This window comes from Pseudorca crassidens, chromosome 11 (assembly GCF_039906515.1).
Source record: "Pseudorca crassidens isolate mPseCra1 chromosome 11, mPseCra1.hap1, whole genome shotgun sequence".
NCBI lineage: Eukaryota > Metazoa > Chordata > Mammalia > Artiodactyla > Delphinidae > Pseudorca > Pseudorca crassidens.
Genome location: NC_090306.1, coordinates 45,541,296 through 45,567,156, shown reverse-complemented (window position 1 = coordinate 45,567,156; position 25,861 = coordinate 45,541,296). Strand labels below are relative to the sequence as shown.

General features: G+C 46.4%; 1 protein-coding gene across 1 annotated transcript in view; it reads left to right on the top strand.

The window, feature by feature from the left end:
• The first annotated feature begins 1,352 nt into the window (after nt 1-1,352).
• Nucleotides 1,353-25,861, top strand: part of LOC137201944 (keratin, type II cytoskeletal 6A-like) — a 49,084-nt gene continuing 24,575 nt past the window's right edge. Inside the window, 2 exon segments of the mRNA XM_067696650.1 lie at nt 1,353-1,917; nt 20,887-21,098. Of these exon segments, the coding sequence (XP_067552751.1) occupies nt 1,489-1,917; nt 20,887-21,098 (641 nt within the window). The 5' untranslated portion in view covers nt 1,353-1,488.

Below are 25,861 nucleotides of genomic sequence, written 5' to 3'. Positions count from 1 at the left end.
TGGATGTATATAATGTAATACTCAATCTTATACACTTTCAACTACATCTACTTCTGGAAAATAAACTTATTATTCTTCCAGATTTAAGATTCCAGATTACAGGAATATAGAGGAGAGAGTAACATATGGAATGACATCAGAGGATGCAATCACAAAAGCCAAAGAATGGAAAACTCTACAGGACAGTTAACCTAGTTTATTTAACAAATAAATGGCCAAAAAGATGAACAGCTAAATGATGTAAAGGATGTATTATTTAAAGGATGTATCATCCAAATAAACATGTATGGACCTTATTTGGACCCTGAATTAAATTATAAAAATAAGTAAGAATAAAGGGAAATTTGAATGTTCACTAAACTTAGTGATGTTAAAGAATTACTGTTAAATTTTTAAGATATAAAAATAGCATTTTGGGGACTTCCCTGGCAGTCTGGTGGTTGAGACTCTGCACTTCCAATGCAGGGGACTAGGGCTCCATCCTTTGTCGGGGAGAACTAGGATCCCACATGCCGTGCATTGTGGCCAAAAATAATAATAATAAAAATAAATGTTTAAAAAAATAAAATAAAGTAAAAAAAGCATTTTGGTCATTTTCTAAAGAGTCTGTTATTTAGACATAAATACTGAATTGAATATGAAATCATATGACCTTTCTTCTGGAATTTCCTTTCAAATAACTTAAGGTGGATGAAGAAAGTAGGTGGAGCTATGGATAAAATAAAGTCGGCCTTAAGATAATAATTGCAAAATCTGGGTGATGTGTATCCATCCTTAATAGACAAATAGGGGTCTATTATGTTGTTCTACTTTTCTATCTGTTCAGATTTTTATATACAGAAAAAACAAGTCAATTTTAACATATTTGTAATCATTAGGGAAATGGTAATCTTTCTATTAGGGCATAAGCAATAGATTGCTGGTAGATTTCTAAGTTCTCAGCTGTTACAAAAGATCAGATTGGAATTATGGATGAAATAAATCTGGCCTTGACATAATAATTGCAAAATTGGGATGATGGGCACGTTCATTCTGATACACAAGCAACCCATATTGAACCTTTGTTTGAGACAGTCTAACTCCCAGCCTCAGTGAATTGAGAATAGTCTTGTTGTATTGATATAAATCAAAGATCAAAGGCAGGAGAATTTTTCCCTGGCTAAAGGAAGCCAAAAAGTATTCTTCATATTTTATATCTTTTCTAATAACCCAGGTATGATCTCACTGTTTGTAAAGCCCAGTCCTTCCCAACCTGCAGGCTTACTTTCCAGCACTGAGCCAAGCGCATTCCTCCCTGTACACTGGCTGCTGGAAACCTATCTTACACTTTTCATCTCAGCTCTACCCTCCCCCTCTCACGCCCTCCCCTCTTCGACTTCAGGAACCCTGACTTCCAACTCCACCGTGAGAAGCCAAAGCGGCAGCCGCCGTGTCTTCAGTGCCGGCTCAGCCAGAGTCCCTGGGGTCAACCGCTCTGGCTTCAGCAGCATGTCCGTGTCCCGCTCCAGGGGCAGTGGAGGCTTCACTGGAGTGGGTGCAGGAGCTAGCTTTGGCAGCCGCAGCCTCTATGGCATAGGGGGCTCCAAGAGGATCTCCCTTGGAGGGGGCAGCTGTGCCCTCGGTGGCGGATATGGCGGCAGAGCTGGAGGCGGCCTTGGCTTTGGAGGTGGAGCCGGGAGTGGATTTGGTTTCGGCAGTGGAGCTGGTGGTGGCTTTGGGCTCGGTGGTGGAGCTGGCTTTGGTGGTGGCTATGGCTCCCTCACCTGCCCCCCTGGAGGCATCCAAGAGGTCACCATCAACCAGCGTCTCCTGACTCCCCTCAACCTGCAAATCGACCCCACCATCCAGCGAATCAAGACTGAGGAGCGGGAGCAGATCAAGACCCTCAACAACAGGTTCGCCTCCTTCATCGACAAGGTGAGCCGGGAGCACCTGCCCTCCACTGGGATTTCAGAGTCCCCAGTCGAGAGACGCAACCAATGTCCTACCAGGGGGAGTCTCGGGAGAGAGGGAGGAGGGGACTCGGGCTAGCTCTCCACTGGGATGCAGGACAGGCTCCATATGGACCACAGGCAAAAGGTGATGGAAATCATTTACAGCTACTGATCCCTTAAATGTCTTCATTCCTGCCTGGGAAGAATTCTCAACTCTTGATAACCCTGAAGCAAAGAAAAGGAAAAGAGAGAATGAAGTGGATTAACACTTACCACTAATGGGTCTACAATGGGATACAAAGAAAAGACCAGTCACTACCTTCTCTGAGGTTCTGGCCTACCTTTCCAGCAGGAAGAAAAAAAATGAAAAACAAAGAGAAGAAAATAAAAGTGGAATTATTTTCCATCCAGGTGAGAAAAAGAAACATTTGAGATGTGCAAATATTTATAATTTGTTGGTTTTGTGTGTGTGTGTGTGTGTGGTACGCGGGCCTCTCACTGCTGTGGCTTCTCCCGTTGCAGAGCACAGGCTCCGGACGCGCAGGTTCAGCGGCCATGGCTCACGTGCCTAGCCACTCCGCGGCATATGGGATCTTCCCGGACCAGGGCACGAACCCGTGTCCCCTGCATCAGCAGGCGGACTCTCAACCACTGCGCCACCAGGGAAGCCCCTATAATTTGTTTTTTTAAAAAAAAGTTATTCTAGAAACAGAGTACGACCATCTATCAAGAGTGTTTTAGAAGAGATATATGCACTAAATGGGAGTTTAGATTAGAATCTAATCATTAGATAACATTTAACATCCCTTTTATTTTAGAAAATAAAAGCTTTGTATAATACATCAGGTAAAAACTATTTTAAATTACATTTTTGATTCTGCTTCTCAAGAGAAAGAGAGGAAGTGATGAAAAAATCACTGATAGGCACAATAACTTATAGGGCAGGAACAGCTCAAAAGTCTATGGGGACATTTCATCAATGAGATCTGCCGGTTGAGAAGGAAGAATATCAGGGGAGCATACCGCCCAATCTGAGCCTCTGTATATTCCCTTAGTAGCCCAGCACCATGGACACCACCCCAGCCTACTTGGAAACCTGGTAATACAGACACTTGTTCCTTTCTTTCTATGTCTAGCAAACGACTCTCTTGCCTTCCTGCAGATGTGGTTCCTGGAGCAGCAGAACAAGGGCCTGGATACCAAGTGGACCCTCCTTCAGCAGCAGGGATCCAAGCCCATGAGGCTGACCCTGATGCCTACGTTTGAGCAGTACATCAACAACCTCAGGGGGTGGAAGGAATCTCTCCTCTTCTTTAGTGGCTTCCCGGATTCATAACTCAGACACATGCAGGATCTCGTGGAGGACTTCAAGAACAAGTGAGTTACAGGAGAGAAGTGAGCTCAGTTTTCTGAAAACCACACTTCAAGTCTACCGAGTGACTAGGTCCATTTGAGGGCATCATTGCTTAGGAAAAATATCCAATGGAAATGAAAATTTCCATTGGCTTTCAAAATCCTTTGCTCACTGGCTCAAGCGTCTTTCAGCACCCTCTCTGGAAATGAAGAAGAAATCAATAGGCCTGCAACCGCACCGAATGAACCTGTAACACTGAAGGTGAGCTTAGCAATATTAGGTGTCCCCATTCCTTTGTCGAAGGCTGGAAGAGCCCACACATGGGAGGAGAAGATATTGGGTGGGCTGGGAGTAGGGGTCGGCTGACTCTGAGTTGTTCCTCCTTTCCCAGGACGAGGATGCTGCATGAATGAGGTTGAACTGCACACCAAGATAAATACCCTTAACGATCAAATTGATCACTTATAGTCTTACTTTGAGATGGAGAGAACCTTACCCTGTTTGTTCATTGGTTTGTTCATTTTTCTACTGAAGAGTCTGAGTGGATGGAATGTTTGGGAGTTGGATCTCATAGATGTATCACTGGAAGCAGAGGTACTAACAATCCATATCTGGTAGGAGTGCTCTCAGATGCAATCCTACAGCTCAGACATTTCTGCGGTCCTCTCCGTGGACAACAACCATAATCTGGACCTGGACAGCACCATTTCTGAGGTCAAAGGCCTATATGGGGAGATTGCTCAAATGAGGCAGGCTGAGGCCAAGTCCTTACACCAGACCAAGGTGAGCAGTTGCCAGCAGCGGGAGAGAAATCCTGTGCCCGCGCCCCAGGTGGTTACACTCAGCTGCACCAGCCTACCGCAGTTTTTTGAGTGGAGTTTGAAATACAAAGACCCTGGATGATTTCATAGGAGGTCTGTCATTGCTCAGTTCATGTAGACAATTAAACAATTTACAATTGGGTCTATTGAATAAAAAGAAAAAAGAGTTTAATGACATTGCCCTACTGAGTTTTGCCTTCAACCTCTTCCTGATTGTGAAATCCCATAGATATCACTAAGAACATCACTAGTTTATTGAAAAACTAGGTGCTCAATGATCATACAGAACTATTCAGTTGTGCAGCAGCAAATAATCTTGTGCCATCTACTATTTCTAGAGATGTCGCATCGTTTGGTGTGAGTTTATTAGATGGCTGGGAATTGAAAGCCATTTTTGGCATGTGAAAGCCCATAAACACTGTATCTACCCCAATGCACACTGCTTCTCTATTCTTCTGGACTACAGTGTAAGGAGCTGCAGGTCAAGGTACATAGACAAAGGGATGACATGTATAACACCAAGCAGGAGACTGCTGAGCTCAACCACATGATCCAGAGACTGATCTGAGACAGACCATGGCCACATGCAGTCTACCATCTCTAGTGGCTATGGCAGTGTCAGTGGTATCAGCAGTAGCTTAGGCCTGGGCAGAGGCAATGGCTATTCCCACAGCAGTGGTCACAGCGTTGGAGGTGGCTTCAGTTCCGGCAGTGGCAGAGCCATAGTGGGTGGCCTCAGCTCCTCCAGGGACAGCAGTTCCACCGTCAAATAAACCACCACCTCCTCCTCCAGCAGGAAGAACTACAAGCACTGAAGTCCTCCTGTTGGTACTTGGTCCCACATTGTCTCAACCCCCCATCCAGCTGCATTGCCCTCTTCTTGGGTTGCTGCTTCTCTCCTGTCTCCAACTTCTCTTGGCCTACGAGTTAGAGCAGAAGTGGTAAGTCCTCATTTCCTCTGTCTATACTGGCTTCACCCAAGCCTCCATTACTCACTATCAGAAGGTCACCAATCAGTGTCATGAACATATGTAGACATCCTATTGATGTTCTCATCTTATTATCAGTGTCATCAGTCTACCATGATTCTAGGAAGAGAATGACCTATGCCCTCCTTGAAAACTGACAATCGAGATCATGAAAACAGAGCAGGGAATCTTCCCTTTAACTGTCCTGCCCATTCTAGCTAGACTCAGGAGTTCCCCACAGAACAAATAAGTTATCTTCCCATGCAGTGTCCCTAAATGGTATTGACACCACCCTCTCAGCAGCAGTTATATCCCTACAATGTTTTTCTCTGCTCTCTTTGCTTTCTTTTGTTGTGTTGAATAAAGCATATTTCTAATATAAAGATTCTGTGTTAGATTGTAGTGTTGATCATGTACTGGTTCTGAAACTTACTCATCCCATTCAGTGATCCTCATCTTTGGAGAACCACCTCTCCGCCCCACTGACAACTTACTCTGCTTCATACCCAACTCTATCAGTCAACATCATGTGATACTCAGTTATTCTGTGGGTGGATTACTACCAACTACTATTCAGCCCTCTTCCACTCAGGGTTTTTTCTCAAAATGGAGTCTTTGAGAGAGTCTCTTCAACAAGTAGTGTTGGGAAAGCCGGACAGCTGCATGTAAATCAATGAGGTTAGAACACGCCCTCTCACCATACACAAAAACAAACTAAAAATGGCTTAAAGACTTAAACATAAGACATGACACCATAAAACTCCTATAGGAGAACATAGGCAAAACATTCTCTGACATAAATCATACCAATGTTTTCTTAGGTCAGTCTCCCAAGGCAATAGGAATAAAAACAAAAATAAACAAATGGGACCAAATCAAACTTACAAGCTTCTGCACAGCAAAGGAAAACATAAACAAAATGCAAATACAACCTACAGAATGGGAGAAAACACTTGCAAACGATGCGACCGACAAGGGCTTAATTTCCAAAATATGCAAACAACTCAACAACAAAGAAGCACACAACCCAATCAAAAAATGGACAGAAGACCTAAAGAGACATTTCTCCAAAGGAGAAATACAAATGGCCAATAGGCACATAAAAAGATGTTCAACATGGCTAATTACTAGAGAAATGCATATCAAAACTGCAGTGAGGTACCACCTCACTCTGGTCAGAAGGGCCATCATTAAAAAGTCTACAAATAACAAATGCTGGAGAGGGTGTGGAGAAAAGGGAACTCTCCTACATTGTTGGTTAGAATGTGAGTTGGTGCAGCCACTGTGGAAAACAGTATGTACACTCCTCAGAAAACTAAAAATAGAATTATCATATGATCCAGCAATCCCACTCTTGGGAATATAGCCAAACAAAACTATAATTCAAAAAGATATAGGGTGACAGTGGCCTCATAGAATGAGTTTGGGAGTGTTCCTCCCTCTGAAATTTTTTGGAAGAGTTTGAGAAGGATAGTTGTTAACTCTTCTCTAAATGTTTGATAGAATTTGCCTATAAAGCCATCTGGTCCTGGACTTTTGTTTGTTGGAAGATTTTTAATTACAGTTTCAATTTCATTACTTGTGATTGGTCTGTTTATATTTTCTAATTCTTCTTGGTTCAGTATTGGAAAGTTGTACCTTTCCAAGAATTTGTCCGTTTCTTCCAGGTTGTCCGCTTTATTGGCATATAGTTGCTTGTAGTAGTCTCTTATGATCCTTTGTATTTCTGTGGTGTCAGTTGTAATTTCTCCTTCCAGGATACAAAATTAATGCACAGAAATGTCTTGCATTCCTATACACTAACAATGAAAGGTCAGAAAGAGAAATTAAGGAAACAGTCCCACTTACTATTGCAACAAAAAGAATAAAATACCTAGGAATAAACCTACCTAAGGAGGCAAAAGTCCTGTATGCAGAAAACTATAAAACACTGGTGAAAGAAATCTAAGATGACACAACAGATGGAGAGATATACCGTGCTCCTGGAGTGGAAGAATCAATATTGTGAAAATGACTATGCTACCCAAAGCAATCTACAGTTTCATGAAATCCCTATCAAATTACCAATGGCATTTTTCACAGAATTAGAACAAAAAATTTTACAATTTGTATGGAAACACAAAAGACCCCAAATAGCCAAAGCAATCTTGATAAAGAAAAATGGAACTGGAGGAATCAGGCTCCCCAGCTTCAAACTATACTACAAAGCTACAGTAATCAAGACAGTACTGGCACAAAAACAGAAGTATAGATCAATGGTACAGGATAGAAAACCCAGAGATAAATCTATGCACCTATGGTCACCTAATCTATGATAAAGGAGGCAAGAATATGCAATGGAGAAAAGACAGCCTCTTCAATAAATGGTGCTGGGAAAACTGGACAACTACATGTAAAAGAATGAAATTAGAACAATTCCTAACACCATACACAAAAATGAACTCAAAATGGATTAAAGATCTAAATGTAAGACTGGACACTATAAGACTCTTAGAGGAAAATATAGGAAAAACACTCTTTGACATAAATCACAGCAAGATCTTTTATGACTCACCTCCTAGTGTAATGGAAATAAAAACAAAAATAAACAAATGGGACCTAATGAAACTTAAAAGCTTTTGCACAGCAAAGGAAACCATAAACAAGACGAAAAGACAACACTTAAACGGGGAGAAAATGTTTACAAATGAAGAAACTGACAAAGGATTAATCTCCAAAATATACAAACAGTTCATGCAACTCAATACCAAAAAAACAAACAACCCAATCAAAACATGGGTGGAAGACCTAAATAGACATTTCTCCAAAGAAGACATACAGATGGCCAACAAACACATGAAAAGATGCTCAAGATCACTAATTATTAGAAAAGTGCAAATCAAAACTACAATGAGGTGTCACCTCACACCAGTCAGAATGGCCATCAACAAATAATCTACAAACAATAAATGCTGGAGAGGGTGTGGAGAAAAGGGAACCCTCCTGCACTGTTGGTGGGAATGTAAATTGATACAACCACCATGGAGAACAGTATGCAGGTTCCTTAAAAAACTAAAATAGAACTACCATATGACCCAGCAATCCCACTACTGAGCATATACCCAGAGAAAACCGTAATTCAAAAAGACACATGCACCCCAGTGTTCACTGCAGCACTATTTACAATAGCCAGGTCACGGAAGCAACCTAAATGTCCATCAACAGAGGAATGGATAAAGAAGCTGTGGTACATATATATAATGGAATATTACTCAGCCATAGAAAGAAACGATGTTAGGTCATTTGTAGAGATGTGGATGGACCTAGAGCCTGTCATACAGAGTGAGATAAGTCAGAAATAGAAAAACAAATATTGTATATTAATGCATATACGTAGAATCTAGAAAAATTGTATAGATGATCTTATTTGCAAAGCAGAAATAGAGACACAAATATAGAACAAGCATATGGATACCAAGGGGAAAAGGGGGGAGTGGGATGAATTGGGAGATTCGGATTGACATATATACACTATTGATACTATGTATAAAATAGATAACTAATGAGAACCTACTATATAGCACAGACAACTCTACTCAATGCTCTATAGTGACCTATATGGGAAGGAAATCAAAAAAAGAGGGGACATATGTATGAGTATAGCTGATTCACTTTGCTGTACAGTAGACAGTAACACAACAGTGTAAAACAACTATACTCCAATAAAAATTAATTTAAAAAAAAAAGAAAGATGGTCCCGGTTAACAGATGACACTCAGATTAGCATGGAGGCGGTTATGGCTGGGAACATTCTCCTTTTGTGATAGGATATCCAAAAACCATTTTCAGTGTAAAATTCTATACAAGTTTTGACAAGCAAAACAGACATTAGAGGTTTATTCACATCTTCCCAGATATCAGTGTCAGGGTTATGATTTTGACTTTTAGACAGAAACAGATTTTTAGGCCAAGTTTACACAAGCTTTTTGTAGAATTTGGCTCATCAGGCTTTCCAACCAGATCCTACCTGTATGCAGAAGAATAAAAAGCAAGGAAAAATTCCATAAGAACAACAATTACCAATTCAATTATAATAATTGTTGCTTATTTGGAGCCACAGCAGAGACCCTCTGCCCTGGATCATAGATCAAGTTGCAATCTAGCCTTATGCCATGGTGGTCTACAGGTGTGCAAGGGTCTTGCAGCTGAGCAGGTCACTAGGCAGAAGTTTTGGATCTGGGGAAGACTTCTGAGAATTAGTGACCTCCCTACCCTACTATTACGCAGCTGTAGGGTTTGAGTCAAGGGAATGATGGAAGCAGAGGTTAACAACTACCAAGCTGTACAAAATCCCAAAAGCTGGTGGGGAAACATCCCAATGAGCCGGGCACAGACTCTGGTTCCCCCTCCCCATGTGAAAAGCTCCATGACAGCAGGTTACTTACAGGCTTCTCTCATCACCCTGGGATGAAGGCCAGATATGTCCCCAGTCCTGTGGAGGCCAGCTACATGCCAGCAGCTTGACCTTCAGGGCAGGCATTACTATCCCAGTCAGCTATGAATAGGGCCAGCAGAAAAAATAGAGGCTGCCTAGTGGAACTTGAATTTCACATAAACAACAAAAACATTTTAACATAAGCATGCCCCAAATATTGTATGGAACCCAACTATATTAAAAAATTATTTGTTGTTATATCTGAATTTAAAATTGAACTGCACATCTTATATTTTTATTTGCTGAATATGACAACCCTACCTATGAACTACAGATACACTGAATGACAGACGTTGAACTACAGACAAGGGCACTGGTGGTTGGGCTGCTGCTCCGTATTTCTATTGTAAAGCGGCAGACAATGGGCAAGGACCAAACCCCCGCATAAGTCAGCTCAAACAGCCTTGAGATCCCCTGGAGTTTCTCAGAGCTGTGTCATGGCTGGTGATTCCTAGTATCCCTGACTTCCATGTTTCTATAATTTCTCAGGCTTGATCCTGGGAGAAGGAGACAGCAGTACACCTGGCTGGCCATTTTAGACAGAACTTAAGCCATGGATTCTAAAGGACATTGTGCTTATTTATTACGTATGTGATTTATTAAACGATGTTAACACGGAGAAAAGGGTGAAAGCAAATACATGCGTCAAAATATTAATAGTGATTGCTTCTGAAGAGTGGGAATTTGGGTCAATGTTCTTTTCCCTTTTGTACTTTTTTGCTGCATAAAAATATATCCTCCTTTTCCCCCATTGAAATACTACTTTTATTACATTGAATTCATACATTCTCTGTCCTGATCCAGTCATCTCTTTGTGCGATCACACCATTGTCATTACTAAAGCTTTCTATTCCATGATGTTTCTGATACAGTGATTTCCACTCATTGCTTGTTTGTTTTCAATGTTTTCTTCTTATTCTTGTGCATTTTGTTTTGTGGTTGCTGTTGCTATTAGGTTCCCCTAGGGATCTTACAGTTTTTTGTTGTGAATTAGAACCTCTTCTGTCATATTTTCTAATCACTGGAAGGTAGTGCATGAGAGTTACTGATTCCTGTACCAACCACCTTGCTAAACTTTATCCCAGTTCTAGTGATGAAGTGACAAGAAAGAGGCAGAGCCAGGATGCAAGGACCGACCTGCCTCCTTTCGTAATCTTCGCTCTTCCCCAGTGCTAGGGCGGTGCGATCTCACCCTTGGACTCTGGCTCCATCAGTTCCCCCTCTGGCCATGGGGAGAGGTGCAGGTGTGGACCAGGAGGGGCCGACCTGGTCTCCTCCATCACTCCAGCCCTTCCTGGCTGTGCTTGCCCTCCGGTGGAGATGCCATTGTGCTAGGGTGCTAAGAGTAAACACAGGAGTGGGCTCCTCTCCTCAGTGGGACATCTGCTGGCTCATGACATCAGTTGGTGTCACATACCCCACACCGAGGGCAAACACCAAGGAGTGTTGCCCTTGAGCCTGAGAATGCCAGCCCACACTGGGAGGATGAGGAATGACTGCTTTTGCCCAAGCTGGTACAGCATCCCCCTCTCTCCTCCCCCAGCGCTGGACTCCATCCAAGCTTTATTTTGTCTTTCCTCCTCCTGAGAACCTTACCAGTCTCTGCAGGCTTATTTTCCCCACTCTGACCTCTCGTCTATTCCTTGTTGATGTAGGAGTGATGAGTGGAGTATGACTGTCTTTAGCCTGTATTACCCTCATCTAAAAACATGTTTTCCAAACCTCATTATTTGCTCATATATGCTCTATGTCACTCAGCCACCCAGCAAAGTCACTCAGCAATACAGTGTCAGGTTACCTGTGGCAGAGCCAGCGTCTAGACACTGCAGATAATTGAAAGGCAGGTAGGTGCATTATTAAGCTCATGTTGGATTCAACTGAATGATGTGCCTACCCTTGAAGAAAAATCCCTCTCACTTGACAGAGCCAGAACTACACCCATAATCACACACACACACACACACACACACACACACACACACACACACACACACACACACACACACACACACACACACACACACACACCATGTAAATTAAGAGGCAAGAGTGGTGCATGCATGCAAAGCATAAAGGTACGTGAACAGTGGCGGGTCCAACATCAGAGAGGCTGAGTGACTGTCAATTCCTGCAAGTGAAGGGCAGCTTTTTAAATGTAGGGAAACCACATTTTAGAACTAAATCCATAAAATACCATGATACCTAAACAACCTTATCAGGGTACAGCGTATAGGTACTAATCTCACAGAGACATTAAATGCTCCAGAAAAACAAAACAAAACAAGCAAACAAAAAGAACTCCATTTATTGCAGAATCACACCCTCTCAATCATTCCAGAAAGAATCAGAAATCTCATGACTTCCTGGAGAGAGGATTTCCTTGTTTACCATTGGACAGTAGAAGCGCTTTGTTACTGAGTTGAACTCCTCTTGCTGAGTTTAAGTGTATTCTATTCCCTGGTGGCTACAACAAAGCCAAAGAAACAGATTGGCCTCCTTGCATCATGCCTTTCCCCTCCCCTCACACCTCCTATTTCCCAATACCTTCATCATTTTCACCTCTGGGCTCACTCCAGGCTGGCCAGCTCTTGCTTAATAAACCAGCGCTCGGGGCAAGTGGAAAGCACATTGAAGCATTCCTTTAAAAGGAATTAGTGTCTCTCATTGGCCTGATGGGAGCATATCCAGAATGTCCACCGGAGGAGAATCATCAGAGGGCACTGAGGCGTCTGGCTGTGGGATCATACACCATTTTAGCCCTTATCCCGGAAGTAAGGTGAGAGCAGTGCCCTGGCCGCTCAGTGTAACCTGCAGCACAGACATGGCGCTGGTCGTTTCGTGAAAACGATTTCATCCCATCAGATCCCAGAAATACACGTGGTTTTGCAGAGGGCTTTTCCTAGAAGCCCTCCAGGGAAGCTGCGTATCAGTCAATCACACTTTGAGTGCACGCAAGAAGAGCTGACCAGTGGGAAGGGTCCTCTGCTGAGTCCTTCTTCAAAGAGAAAAATTCTTTTGCGGTAACAACTCACAGATCTTAATTTTTCATCCCTCTGTCTCTAGGCGTTTGAATATTTACCCTCTTAAAGCAGAGCATGGAGAGCTACCTGCTCTCCAGTTACCTGGGGCCAATCGCTCCCAGCTTAATGGCTCTTGGTTTCCCAACACCATCATCGTTGTCACCATCCTCATCAACAGCGTATGCTCACAGGGTGCCCGCAGGTCAGCTGGGTGTCAGGCAGTCCAGAATGAGACAGGGACTCCGAGGCCAAGGCGGAATGCTCCGCAGGCCCGGCCCTCCAGGGGATGGTGGAGAACACAGCTCCCCATCCATAAACTCCTGTCCGTAGAAATACCCAGGTAAATAATGTGTCACCAAAAGGTTTTAGACAGTAATGCAACGTTACAGACAAGGTACGTGTGCATTCAGCAGATCAGTGCAATCCCATCTCAAGGATCTGTGAATGGAATCACTCTGATTTATCAGTGAGAAATGTTAAACCAACCCAGCTCCCCCAGACTCTCCTGCCACGCTCAGGAGGTTGCGTCCTCTTGTGTGCACCCAAAATGTGGTCCTCGGAGCCAGCAGGGAGAGCAAGGCTCATCTGCAGCCTTCAACGTCTATCCTGCATTCAGTCATGCCACTCACTGTCTGAATTTCACCTTTTTAAATTCTGTTGTATGCCACTTTATATGACTTTTATTGTTTCATATAAGTACGTCAATTTTATCTTCCTCACAGCCCAGCAAGCCCCTTGGGGTGGGAATCGTGCAGAACCTTTTATCCAGCAGGGATCAGGGTGACATGGGCACAAGTCCTGTGCTAGGGGACAGGGGAAAAGAGTCCTAACTCCAGATTTACCCTCAACTTCCTGTGGGACTCTAGGCCTCACTCTCCTCATCCATAAAATAGGGACCTCTGTAGCATGGACTTCATGAACTTTTCTGGAGCTGAGGTGAAAGCAAGGGCCTGGGGTCTACACCCCAGTGTCATGGCCTGACTTCCTAGACACGTGGCAGCTATGTCAGAGCTCCCCGTGCACACCCTATGCCTACTCCTATCCATACGGTGGCACTATCCTCATGGTCTGTTCCCTGGATGGGTTGGTAATGGGACCCCCTTCACTCTGGTATCCCAGTGCTGAGTACAATGTAAGTTCCACAGATATTTGTTGAACGAAAACATGAACAACTGCATCTTGTCTGAAGGCTCAGGTCAAAATAACTGGGGCTGAGAGGATGAGACTAGAAAGCAGGAAGGAAGAAAGCGTTTCCATGACATCCAAGCCCACGAGACACTGGGCAGTGCCCAGCCCAGCACAGGCGTGAGGCTGACACATCCGGCTGTTTCTTCCCAGCTGGTGACACACACACCCACCCTCAACTGCTACCCCCAAGCCCAGTAACGAGCCAATGGGATGGTGTAAAGAGCCTCCCTGGGTGCTCGGGTATCGTCCAGCCCACCCAGCCTGTGCCCACAGACCATGACGACGTTGCACGTTTACCTCTCCGGGATTCCTAGGTAGTGTGTTCCTCTGTTCACAGATGGCCCAGGAAGAGCCCAGGGGCATCCCATTGCTCCCCCACTTTCCTCTCCCAGCAGCATCCCCGTTTGGCAGCTCCTCCTCAGCACCAACCAGAGAGACTTGGTGAAGCGCCCCCTCCTGGGGACATGGGAGGACATTAAGATGGTCAGAGGCAGATGGCCAAGACACATCTGAATACTTCCAGATGCTTTCTGGGGGGGGGACACTGTGACAGCCCTTGAGACGCTGGCATCATACCACCCCTCCCTCCAGGAAGAGCCCCAGCTGTGCTTCCCAGGCAAAGGCGGCTTTTCTCACTGGCTCTATGACCTGAGGGACGTCCGGGGCAAAAGGCATCAGAAGGGATCGGGAGCTCTGGCTTGTCTACCAGATGATTGTGTGGACTTCAGTGGTTCCTATCCTTGGTTTCGTCCTCTCTGAGCCTCCCTCAGCTCTAAAGATTGACTCTGCTCCTTTGCTTCACCTCTCTATCCTGACGCACCCAGTCAACACTACACTCATGTGTAGATTATCGTCTCGTGAATGTCCTTAGGACGTGGGTGTCCATGTGTCCATCCACGCTTTGTACATGCACGTCGGCTGGGTGTGTCTGAAGCTCTTGATCACGGAGGGAAGGGGCTGCTCCATCTCGCTTCTCTTAAGCACAAGCTTGAATGGAAAGAGCACCCCAATTTGCTGCTAAAATTGAGGAAAGGGCCTTGAGGGCCACCTGCCCACCTGCACCAGGCTCTGTACCTGCCCATTGAATCTGGACCTGAGTGAAAGCCCTGGTTATGTGGGCAATGGAGTGAAGCAGATCAGGTAAGTTCTGGCCGTGTGCAAGTACACATCCCAAGTCCTGAATCTCAGTGGTTTCTTGTGGTCAATTGGCACGTTTAGTCCCTTTGGAGAGGAATTGTTGCCACTGAATGCAGGAGCAAAGGGGCCACGTGGTGGAAGGTCTGACCCCTGTACAGGCAGGCTGGGTGGTACCTGTTAGAGATGCCAAGTGTTGAGGAAGTCGGCTGCCCCGGCAGGAACAGTCAAGGTTGAAAAGTGTTTCTGGTGGGATGTCTCAGGTACCACTGCAACAGAATTATCATCACTGTGCTCAGTCCCCAGAAGCTGTGAGACTCAGGCTGTGACTGAACCTCCAGATGGCCCCACCCCCCTTTCTCTTTCAATGTGAGCTCCGGGAGGGAAGGAGTTGTCTGCCTTGTTCACTGCTATATCTCCTGTGCCTCCATCAGTGAACACCTGGCATATAGCAAGTGCTAATAAATAGTTTTAACTACAAGCAGAACTCCTTGAGACAGTAGGAGAGGGCTGTCTGGGATGCATCTAGCATATTGAGGGATTGGGGGTGGGTGGCTGAGGCCTGGGGACTCGGACACTGTACCCAGGGACCCTGGTTCTGAGCATCAGCCAGCATGCTCTAGAGAATGACCCAATCCCCTCTGCCCCCTCCAGCCTGCCCTACTCTGGCCCTGGCCTGGTTGGAAGCCAAAGCTCCTTGGTGTGCCCCCAACCCCCATGGCCTTGGGAGGTGTGCCTCCATGTTTTCCTCCCCTCTTCCCTGACTTCAAGCCCTGGTTGCCACCTCGGGTCAGTCTCCTTGAAGTCCACCACAACCAAAAGCCTCAGTATCCCTCTAAGGATGGGAGATACCAACCCGAGCAGAAGGTGCAGGAATGGGGAAGTGGAGGAGTTTGAAACTTCCAGCCTTGGGCACCAGAGCCCATACTATAGCTTTTGCATCCACGACTCCTCAAACCTCAAGAAAACTCCTCCCAGACAGACCCAACAGTACAGTGTTGGAGAAACTCAGGAGATCTGGAGAACAGAAAGGAATATGTTCCTAAAGCTCTTCTTTAAATTAGACAACCTATGTCCAGTAAGCTGCAGTCACAATTCTCTGTAGGGTGCTACGAGGCAGGGCAGGGGAAAGGGGACACACCCCAACCCTCCAGACCACCAGGAAACCAAGGCAGGAGGAACAATACGCCGATGTGCAAGCCACACACAGGCCTGCTCAGGGAACAGGTGTGAAGGGGCTGGTCTTGGGCACAGTTTATCTGAGAAGGCTTCTTGCAGGGAGAGTTCAAAGCAGAATTATAAAGGAGGTTAAAAATCGAAAAAGAAACCTCGTTGGCAGGAAGGAAAGCAGAGATGTCATAGTCTCTAAGTTCTGAGGTTTTAAAGTGGGACGCCAGGGTGTCCTAGGCATTCAGGTAGACATTGTCCACCAGGGTAAAGGTCACAGTGAAGGTCAAAGGTCACAGGAGGGGGGAGTGAAGGAGAAAGAGAGGTAAGACATATCTGTTTCCATCTACTTCACCAAAGTCAACGAGTAAGACAATCTAGCTTTGGAAACAACGGTCCAGGTGGGAAAATTAGAGAGAGGAGGGAGGGAAGGAAGGAAGTGGGAAACCCCAGACAAGAGGTGATGGCCAAGGGAAACAAGATTGGAAACAAGATGATATGGCAATGCCTGGAATAGGCTCCCAGGAGAGGGTTTGGGAAAGAAAGGCATGACCCAGGAGGGAAAGCAGCCTGGAGCATCCTCCACACAGGAAGCTTAATGGGCAAGAGCTGCGGTGACCCCCATTCCCGTGGACGGGCCAACAAAGGCCCTCCCAGCCTTGACCCTTCACAAGGTTTTGTTCCCTGGAAAGCTCTGAAGAGTTTCCTCAGCATGGCTCAGGAAACAAGTGTCCCTTCTGGGAGAAAGATCATCATGCCATGATTACAGAGAGCAAAGACGATTATTCTTTCCACTGCAGACGCATTCACCACGCCAGCTGGGATCTGGACGCGTTGGCAACCAGGCAAGAGAACTCCTGTGCTCCTCCTGGTCTGTATCAACAAAAGCTATGATTCACGGGTTCCCTGTGGAAAATGAGACTCTCAAGCAATTTCTCGATGGAGGAGAGGCCCGTTCCCTGGCCTCAGCCCCAGGGAGGAAATAGCCCAGAAAACAGAGAACTGCCGCTCCAGGGGCCAAGCTGCTGCTTGAGGCTGGCGAGCGTCTGCCAACCCATCACGTGCACCTCTGAAAGGACCCCTATGTGGAGAGACCACGGAATGGGGCTCTGCTTCTCTCTAGCTCGGCAATGTTGGTCTCCTTCATTTACCAAGTGGGGACTCAGTTTCCTCATCAACAAAACAGAGACGGAATACATTTCAGCTTCTCCCATCCTCCAAAACCACTGCAAGAAGCAAGAAGTCAGCAAGACAAAAGAAGATCTAAGGATTTCTCTGTCTGACTCCGCCCCCACCCCCGCCCCCGGGATGCGAGATGAAGACAAAAGGGAATGAGAAGCCTTGGAGACTCCTTATCAATTTAGATGGATAGGGGCTGGAGGACACAGTCAACAAGACCTACAGGGATCACTATAAACTTCCCTCTTAGAACGGCTTTTGCTTAAAACTGAATCATTTCGCTCTATATCTGAAATATTGTAAATCAACTATACTTTGATTTTTAAAGAATAAAAAAAAAAAGAAAAGAGAACTGCTTTTACTGCATCTCACAGGTTTTGGATCATCATGTTTTCATTTTCATTTGTCTTTAGGTATATTTTAAATATAAATTTATTTTTAATTTTTGGCTGCATTGGGTCTTCGGTGCTGCATGTGAGCTTTCCCTAGTTGCAGCGAGCGGGAGCTACTCTTCCTTGCGGTGTGCAGGCTTCTCATTGCAGTGGCTTCTGTTGGTGTGGAGCATGGGCTCTAGGTGTGCCAGCTTCAGTAGTTGTGGCACACAGGCTCAGGAGTTGTGGATCCTGGGCTCTAGAGCTCAGGCTCAGTAGTTGTGGTGCACGGGCTTAGTTGCTCCGTGGCATGTGGGATCTTCCTGGACCAGGGCTCAAACCCATGTCCCCTGCATTGGCAGGCAGATTCTTAACCACTGCGCCACCAGGGAAGTCCCATGTCTCTAAGGAATTTTTGATTTCCTCTTTAATTTTTTCCATGATCCATTGATTGCTTAGTAGCATATTGTTTAACCTCCACGTGTTTATGTTCATTGCAGCATTATTTACAATTGCCAAAATATGGAAGCAACCTGAGTGTCCATCAACAGATGAATGGATAAAGAAGATATGGTACATATATGCACTGGAATACTACTCAGCCATAAAAAAGACTGAAATTTTGCCATTTGCAGCAACACGGATAGACTTGGAGGGCATTATGCTAAGTGAAATAAGTCAGAGAGAGAAAGACAAATACTGTATGATATCACTTATACATGGAATCTAAAAAATACAACGAACTAGTGACTATAACAAAAGAAGAAGCAGACTCACAGTTATAGAGAACAAAAACTGGTTACCAGTGAGGAGGGTCAATATAGGGGTAGGGGAGTGGGAGGTCCAAACTATTATTGAGTGTAAGATAGGCCACAAGGATGTGTTTTACAGCATGAAGAATATAGCCAATATTTTGTAATAACTGTAAATGGAAGGTAACCTTTTAAAATTGTATAAAATATTTTTAAAAATTTTTTTAAGACTAACAGGGAAAAAACCAAAAAGCAAGTCCTCTACTCAGTGTAGCCACTGGGGCTTTTTGATGAAGGATTAAAGGGTCAGGATCCTTGGCCATCTATAGGAAAAGCGGCCAGTCAGGGAGACTTCTGGAATAAGGCAACCTGAAACAGAGCCAAGAGGTGGTGTTTTACTGCGTACCACCTTTTCATAAGTTACTCAGTGTGTTTTCATTTTGTCTTCCCAACAGGACCACAAGCCTGTTATTAAGGAAAAAGAACGTGCATTGTGCTTCTCTCGAATCCCCACAGGACTTGCTCAGGACAGACGCCTTGATAGCACTTCCTTCACACATGCGTGATTATATCAGGAAAGAAGACACAACAAACATTGGCTCAGCATTTACATGTCCTCAGTGTTGCAGAAGCTGTTTTGCCGTGAATAATCATCACAAACCCCACTTTACAGACACCCACACCGAGGCCCAGAGAAGTTTCATGACTGGTCCCATGTCTCACCACTAGGAAGCGGCAGGGCCGGGATTCAAACCCATCTTCCCACTCTCTCAACTGCTCTCCACGCAGGCAGAAGACCTGGCCTTGAGGGTCACGTTATACAGGAATGGACAGGACATACATGCGTGCACGGACGCACACACTGACGCCCCAGAATGTCGTGTGCGACCCATGCAATAGAGTTGGCAGCTTCGGAGTAAAATAAAGAGGCAATCAAAATGGCTGGATTCCTGATAAAGGTGAGTGTAGAGCAGGATTTTCAAGATCTGCAGGGACTGCTTGAGCTGGGGACGGGGTCGGGAGGGGGGATAATTGCCCAGAAAGTGCTCAGGAATAAGATGCACACCTAAGGGATAGGAAGGAACGGGAAACAGTGAACCGCAGTCACTGGGGTTGACACAAGATGTTTGGACAAGAGGGAGTTGGTCCCAGGCCTAAGAGAGCGGTTTAGAAATGAGGCAGTGTTTTCTGAGTCCATTATAAGATCATGATTAGGACGTGACTGAAAGCTATTTACGTGCTTCTCATTCATCTGCTGATCAAGTTGCGACTAGAAAGGAGTTTCCACATGTGGGAGGGATGTCAGGGAACCAACCAGTGGCTTTTACACTATTTCCAGAGGGGAGCTGAGTGTGGGCTCAAGGTTGGTGGATGCCAAGGAGATGCCATCAGAGGCCTGCCTGAGCACACCCCGCCCCTCCCAGAGGCCCATAAAAGCCCAGGGGGCAGGGCGCCCCAGCTGCCCTGTCTCCTCCATCCCCCTCCACACGTACCCACATCAGGAGCTCTCCTCGCCAGCCTCTCCCAGCCACCATGTCCAGGCAGTCCACTCTCACCTTCCAGACAGGCAGCCGCAGGGGCTTCAGCATGGCCTCAGCCACCACCCTAGCCACCAGCCGCTCTCGCTTCAGCTCCGTCTCTGTGGCCCACTCCCCGGGGTGGGCAGGGGAGGGATGGGAAGGATCAGCGGTGCTGGGACCAGCTGTGGAAGCCTCAGCCTCTACAACCTGGGGGGGACCAAGCGGGTCTCCATCAGTGGGTGCAGCAGCTTCCGAAGTGGCTTTGATGGCAGGGCGAGCAGAGAGATTGAGGTCAGTGGTGGGTTCGGCTATGGGGGCAGAACTGGAGGGGGCTATGGGGGCCCCGGCTTCTCCGTCTGTCCCCCTGGAGGCATCCAAGAGGTCACCATCAACCAGTCTCCTGACTCCCCTCAACCTGCAAATTGACCCCACCATCCAGCGGGTACGGAAAGAAGAGCGGGAGCAGATCCAGACCCTCAATGACAAGTTTGCCTCTTTCATTGACAAGGTGAGCCGGGGGCTGCATCTCGTCCATGCGGTTGGGTTGGCAGGAAGTTTTGGAGAGGCCCCAGCAGTCACCCAACGACCTCCCTGTGGGAAAGCGCATCCGCTCGGCAATCCCGGGGGCAGAGGTATTTGCAGGTGGGGCCCCGCAGGACCTGTGGGAATTCCCCCTCATCCTCCTTGGGAGCCATGCCAGCTGGTTCAGTCAACACAGAGGGAAGGGTGAAGCTGTTAAATTCCCTGGGCAAACTATCTTAACCCAGAGCAGGTGTTGTAGAGACACTTACCCCAGGAATGGAGGCCTCCAAGGCCCACTTCACTAGTTCTGTGGAGCCCCAGAGAACATCGGGGTGGCATGATGGGCTTTTCCATTTTGACGTGGAGTTGTCAGTTATATCACTGGCAGATGGGCATACTTTTCCTCTCTCCCGTATTAATTGAGGTGTCTGGCTCTGTCTCCCCAGTTTCTCCAGACTTCACTCTCTTCTTCCCCCATCCAGATGCCGTTCCTGGAGCAGCAGAACGAGGTCCTGGAGACCAAATGGAGCCTGCTGCAGGAGCAGGGCACCAAGACCGTGAGGCAGAGCCTGGAGCCCATCTTCAACACCTACATCAACCTCCAGTGGCAGTTGGACAGCGTCACCACCAAGAGGGGCAGGCTGGGTGCTGAGCTGAGAACCATGCAGGATGTCGTGGAAGATCTCAAAGTCAGGTGAGAGTGGGAGACCCTTAGATCACATGCAGTCATCCCAGAACTCCGCTTTATGAGGACCAGAGGGGTGCGAAGGAGCAGATGCCCGTGTCAGGGAGGTTTGGACTTGCAGTCATTATCTCATGAGAAGAAGACAGCAAAGTATGGGGTAACCAAGGGACCCTCATCTCATGCATCACTATTAACAAGAAGCCTACTCTGTCTGTCTCTGTGACTGCCAAGGGACATCTGCGTCATCTCACAAAAGATTCCGACTCTGGAAAGCAATATATTATTTTATAATCGGCTTATTATTTAACTCTGCTGGACATGGGCTCTGTTATTGAGACACCTGCATTTCCCAGATGCACACTAGAGTATAAGCCAGTCCATCTGATCCTCCTCAGGGGAGGCAATTTTGACTTGCCATCACCCAGGCTACAGTAGGTGAGGTATCTAACAGAAAGGATGGTCCTCGCCAATCCCTTAGCTGGCTCACCCTTGGTTTCTGAGTTAGAGCAACACCTACTCACTAAAAGCACACTACTTAAATGACTGCCCTGAGGTTCAGTGAAAATATATCAAAATCGACCGGAACAGTGTCCTGAACAAAGTTTACCCCACAGTTCCAGCAGGCACTTGAGGCAGCAAAAATTTTTTTTCTTTTTTGTAAAGCAAGCATCTGCCTTTTTTTTTATTATTTTATTTTTATTTTTGGCTGTGTTGGGTCTTCGTTTCTGTGTGAGGGCTTTCTCTAGTTGTGGCGAGCGGGGGCCACTCTTCATCGCGGTGCACGGGCCTCTCACTGTCGCAGCCTTTCTTGTTGCAGAGCACAGGCTCCAGACACGCAGGCTCAGTAGTTGTGGCTCACGGGCCTAGTTGCTCCGCGGCATGTGGGATCTTCCCAGATCAGGGCTCGAACCCGTATCCCCTGCATTGGCAGGCAGATTCTCAACCACTGTGCCACCAGGGAAGCCCAGCAAAATTTTTTAAAGATTGGAATTGTGCATCTCTAAGAGGATGGAGTTGCATAAATATGTATTTCTATTCCTATCAGTTGCACGCTCACCTTCTAGTCTTACAAAAGAAAAAAGGGAAAAAGAAACTCTGGCAGAAGAAATTATTCCCCTTTTACAGGGGGAGAAATAGAGGTTAAGTGAATTACCCAAAGTCACACACAGGTCAGCGGAAGAGCTGGGAAGAACTTAAGGTTTCTTAGCTCCTGTTGCACCAGTACAGTCCTCCTCGGTCTGGGAAGAGTTCAATCAAACACTCACTCATAAATGCTGGAGAGGCTGTGGAGAAAAGGGAACACCCTTGCACTGTTGGTGGGAATGTAAATTGATACAGCCACTATGGAGAACAGTATGGAGGGTCCTTAAAAAACTAAAAATAGAATTACCATATGACCCAGCAACCCCACTACTGGGCATAAAACCTGAGAAAACCATAATTCAAAAGGAGTCATGTACCAAAATGTTCATTGCAGCTCTATTTACAATAGCCAGGACACGGAAGCAACCTAAGTGTCCATCAACAGATGAATGGATAAAGAAGATGTGGCACATATATATAATGGAATATTACTCAGTCATAAGAAGAAATGAAATTGAGTTATTTGTAGTGAGGTGGGTAGAACTAGAGTCTGTCATACAGAGGGAAGTAAGTCAGAAAGAGGGAAAAAATACCGTATGCTAACACAGGTATATGGAATCTAAGAAAAAAAAAGGTTATGAAGAACCTAGGGGTAACACGGGAATAAAGACACAGACCTACTAGAGAATGGACTTGAGGATATGGGGAGGGGGAAGGGTAAGCTGTGACAAAGTGAGAGAGTGGCATGGACATATATACACTACCAAACGTAAAATAGATAGCTAGTGGGAAGCAGCCACATAGAACAGGGAGATCAACTCGGTGCTTTGTGACCACCTAGAGGGGTGGGATAGGGAGGGTGGGAGGGAGGGAGATGCAAGGGGGAAGAGATATGGGAACATATGTGTATGTATAACTGATTCACTTTGTTATAAAGCAGAAACTAACACACCATTGTAAAGCAATTATACTCCAATAAAGATGTTAAAAAATAAAACAAAAAATAACCCTTACTCACAAGCACGCCCTCTCTCCTCTGTGCTTACGGGGACGAGGATGAAGTTAACAAGCACACGGCTGCTGAGAATGAGTTTGCGGCTCTGAAGAAAGTGGTTGGGAATGTCTCTCAAAGGAGAAAATTCAAAACCGAATCCTGGAGTGTGGGGTGATGGACCCTTAGGCCGCCCAAGAAAAGTGACTTCAACCTTGAGAATATCTGGATAGCTCAAACCTGCCAAAATCCTCCCTCTGTATTTATGGCCCCAATGACCCTGCTTGGGTTTCGGTTAGCCCAGGAGATTCGAGCCTGCAGTTCCCAGCAATCACCCACCCCCAACCCCAAACTCCAGATACAGAGTTTGCTAAAATCCAAACTGTAAGGGCCATGGAGGAAGAGTCTGCCCAGCTTCTTTTGGACTTGCTGCCTGGTGCCAGGGTTTCAGAGGAGCATTCTGTGCTGTCTTTCCAGGACTTGGATGCCCCCTACATGGACAAGGTGGACCTGGAGGCCAAGGTCAACTCTCTGACCAAAGGGACCAATTTCCTCCGGGTGCTCTTTGAGGCAGTAAGAGCCTGCAAGTGTGTTTGTCCCTCCTATGTCTGGACCCTGAAAAGAAAAGGATGTGGCAGGGTGTTATCCATATAGTGCCTCTACCCGGGATGGAGGGCTTAGGAGGTCATGGGTATTGGGAAGAACTGCTTGAAATCCTGCCACGTTCAACCCCACCCCACCTCTGAGGCTTCTGCCCCCAACCCCATGGCCTAGCAAGGAGGGAGTGCTGATTCCTAAAATCCCATGTCGTTGGGTAACATTTCCAAGGAATTAAGACCCACCTCTCCCTTCCCCATCCCAGAAAGTTCATAAGGCAAGCTGCCCCTCAGCCCTTCGGTCAGGGTGTTTCTTGGCCCCTGAAGATGCCTCTTTCTGGGCACTGCCACTCTGATGGCAGAGACCTGGGTCTGTGGAAGGGGAGAGAGGGGTAGAGAGTGATGAATTCACACTGTGCAGGGGGAGGAGAGCAGGGTCCGAAAAATCACCCAATCCCGAAGAAACCTTTAATGTTGGCATATGAATCACATAAGTCGTATTCAACCTGATATAATTTGGATTCAGAGAACACTTACTCATCCTTCATACTCAGGGAAAATACACAGAAGGAAGCCCTGAGAAGAGATGCTGAGGACACACTCCCATCACACTGATCTATGACCCAGAAACTCCTCAGAGGTTGACATGGGACCTCCCCCTCCATCAAATGACTGGCATAAGAAGAGCTGGGAAATCCCTGCCGGGGTTGCCAAAGGATTCCTGACTTAGATGGGAGGTCAACTGCATGATTTCGAGACCCCTTCTTTTTTTGCTGTAGTGATGCTGAGTTAACTGGCTCTGCAGGAGCTGTCCCAGATGCAGACCCGGGTCAGCGACACATCGGTGGTCCTGTCCATGGACCACAACTGCAGCCTGGACCTGGATGGCATCATCGCCGAGGTCAAAGCCCAGTATGAGGACATCGCCAACCGCAGCCGGGCTGATGCTGTGTCCTGGTACCAGACCAAGGTGAGCGTGGGCACCTCCGTGATAGGCTCCAGGGCTAGTGTTCTCTGAAGCCCCAAATCATTGTTTAACTGCTAGCCACAAGCCTCAGGAATCATGTGAGCATTCCTGTTTCTTTCAACTTGGCAGGAGCCAAGTTGAAAACTATGAAAACTAAGCCTGAAACGCATGCGGAAACCCTAATACACACACACTGATATGTGGTCAAGAAATGCTGGGTGCTCAAAAGGACAGTCACAGTCCCCACACCACTTACAACTGGTTGGGGGTTGGATGAGACTCAACCAACCAAGAAACGGTCATAAAACTATTTCTAAAGGGCTTGTTTATTTACGGAGCTCCTACTATATGACAAGCAGGGTTACAAAGCTGTAAATGAATGAGCTACAAAAGGAATCCAAGGTCTGGGAGGCCATGAAGTGAATGAACAGTCACAGAAAGGAAAAAGCACTAATAAAACACTTCCAAGAAGGGTGGGTTTTCAGTCTGTGTTGGAAGCAATGAGAGGAAAAGATTGCCAAGGAGCAGGGAGGGGTTCAAGGCTGAGCAAGCGGTCCCGTGGGGCTGCAAGGCAGAAATGAACACTGCTGAACAAAAGAGTTTGTACTGGGAAGAGGGAGGTTGGAATAACCACGGAGAGCTACTATCCAAAGACGCAGATGGCCAGAAGGTTTGGCTTTGGAGGGGTGTAGTAGCGTGGATGGTCCAACCCATGAGATCAGTTCTCTGCCAAATGCAGGTGCTTTTCTGGGGCAGCTGCTCACCTACAAACTGGCTCCCATCCCTTGCCCTGATCTGGGCATGGACTTAGTCCGTACCACTGCAACGTGGTAGAAAGGAAGCAGGGTGTCAGGTGCCAGGGGTGCAAGGGCGAGGCAGCCCCTTGGTGGTAAGTGGAGGTGGGATGCACTTAACTCCAGGTGGGATGGTTGAAATGTATAGTGAACGATTCCCTTTGCTGGCAAGACTGCTGTTCCCTTTAACTGTGTGTGTCGAGAAACGAAGAAGGTGAACTATTCAGCACTTTCAAACCTGGACAGATCTTCACTCAGGCAGAGGCTCTTCTGTTGGGCAAGGGCGTGGGTTTTCTTCAGGCTGCTGGAGGACATAGGGTGCATTTATTTCTCCTAAATGA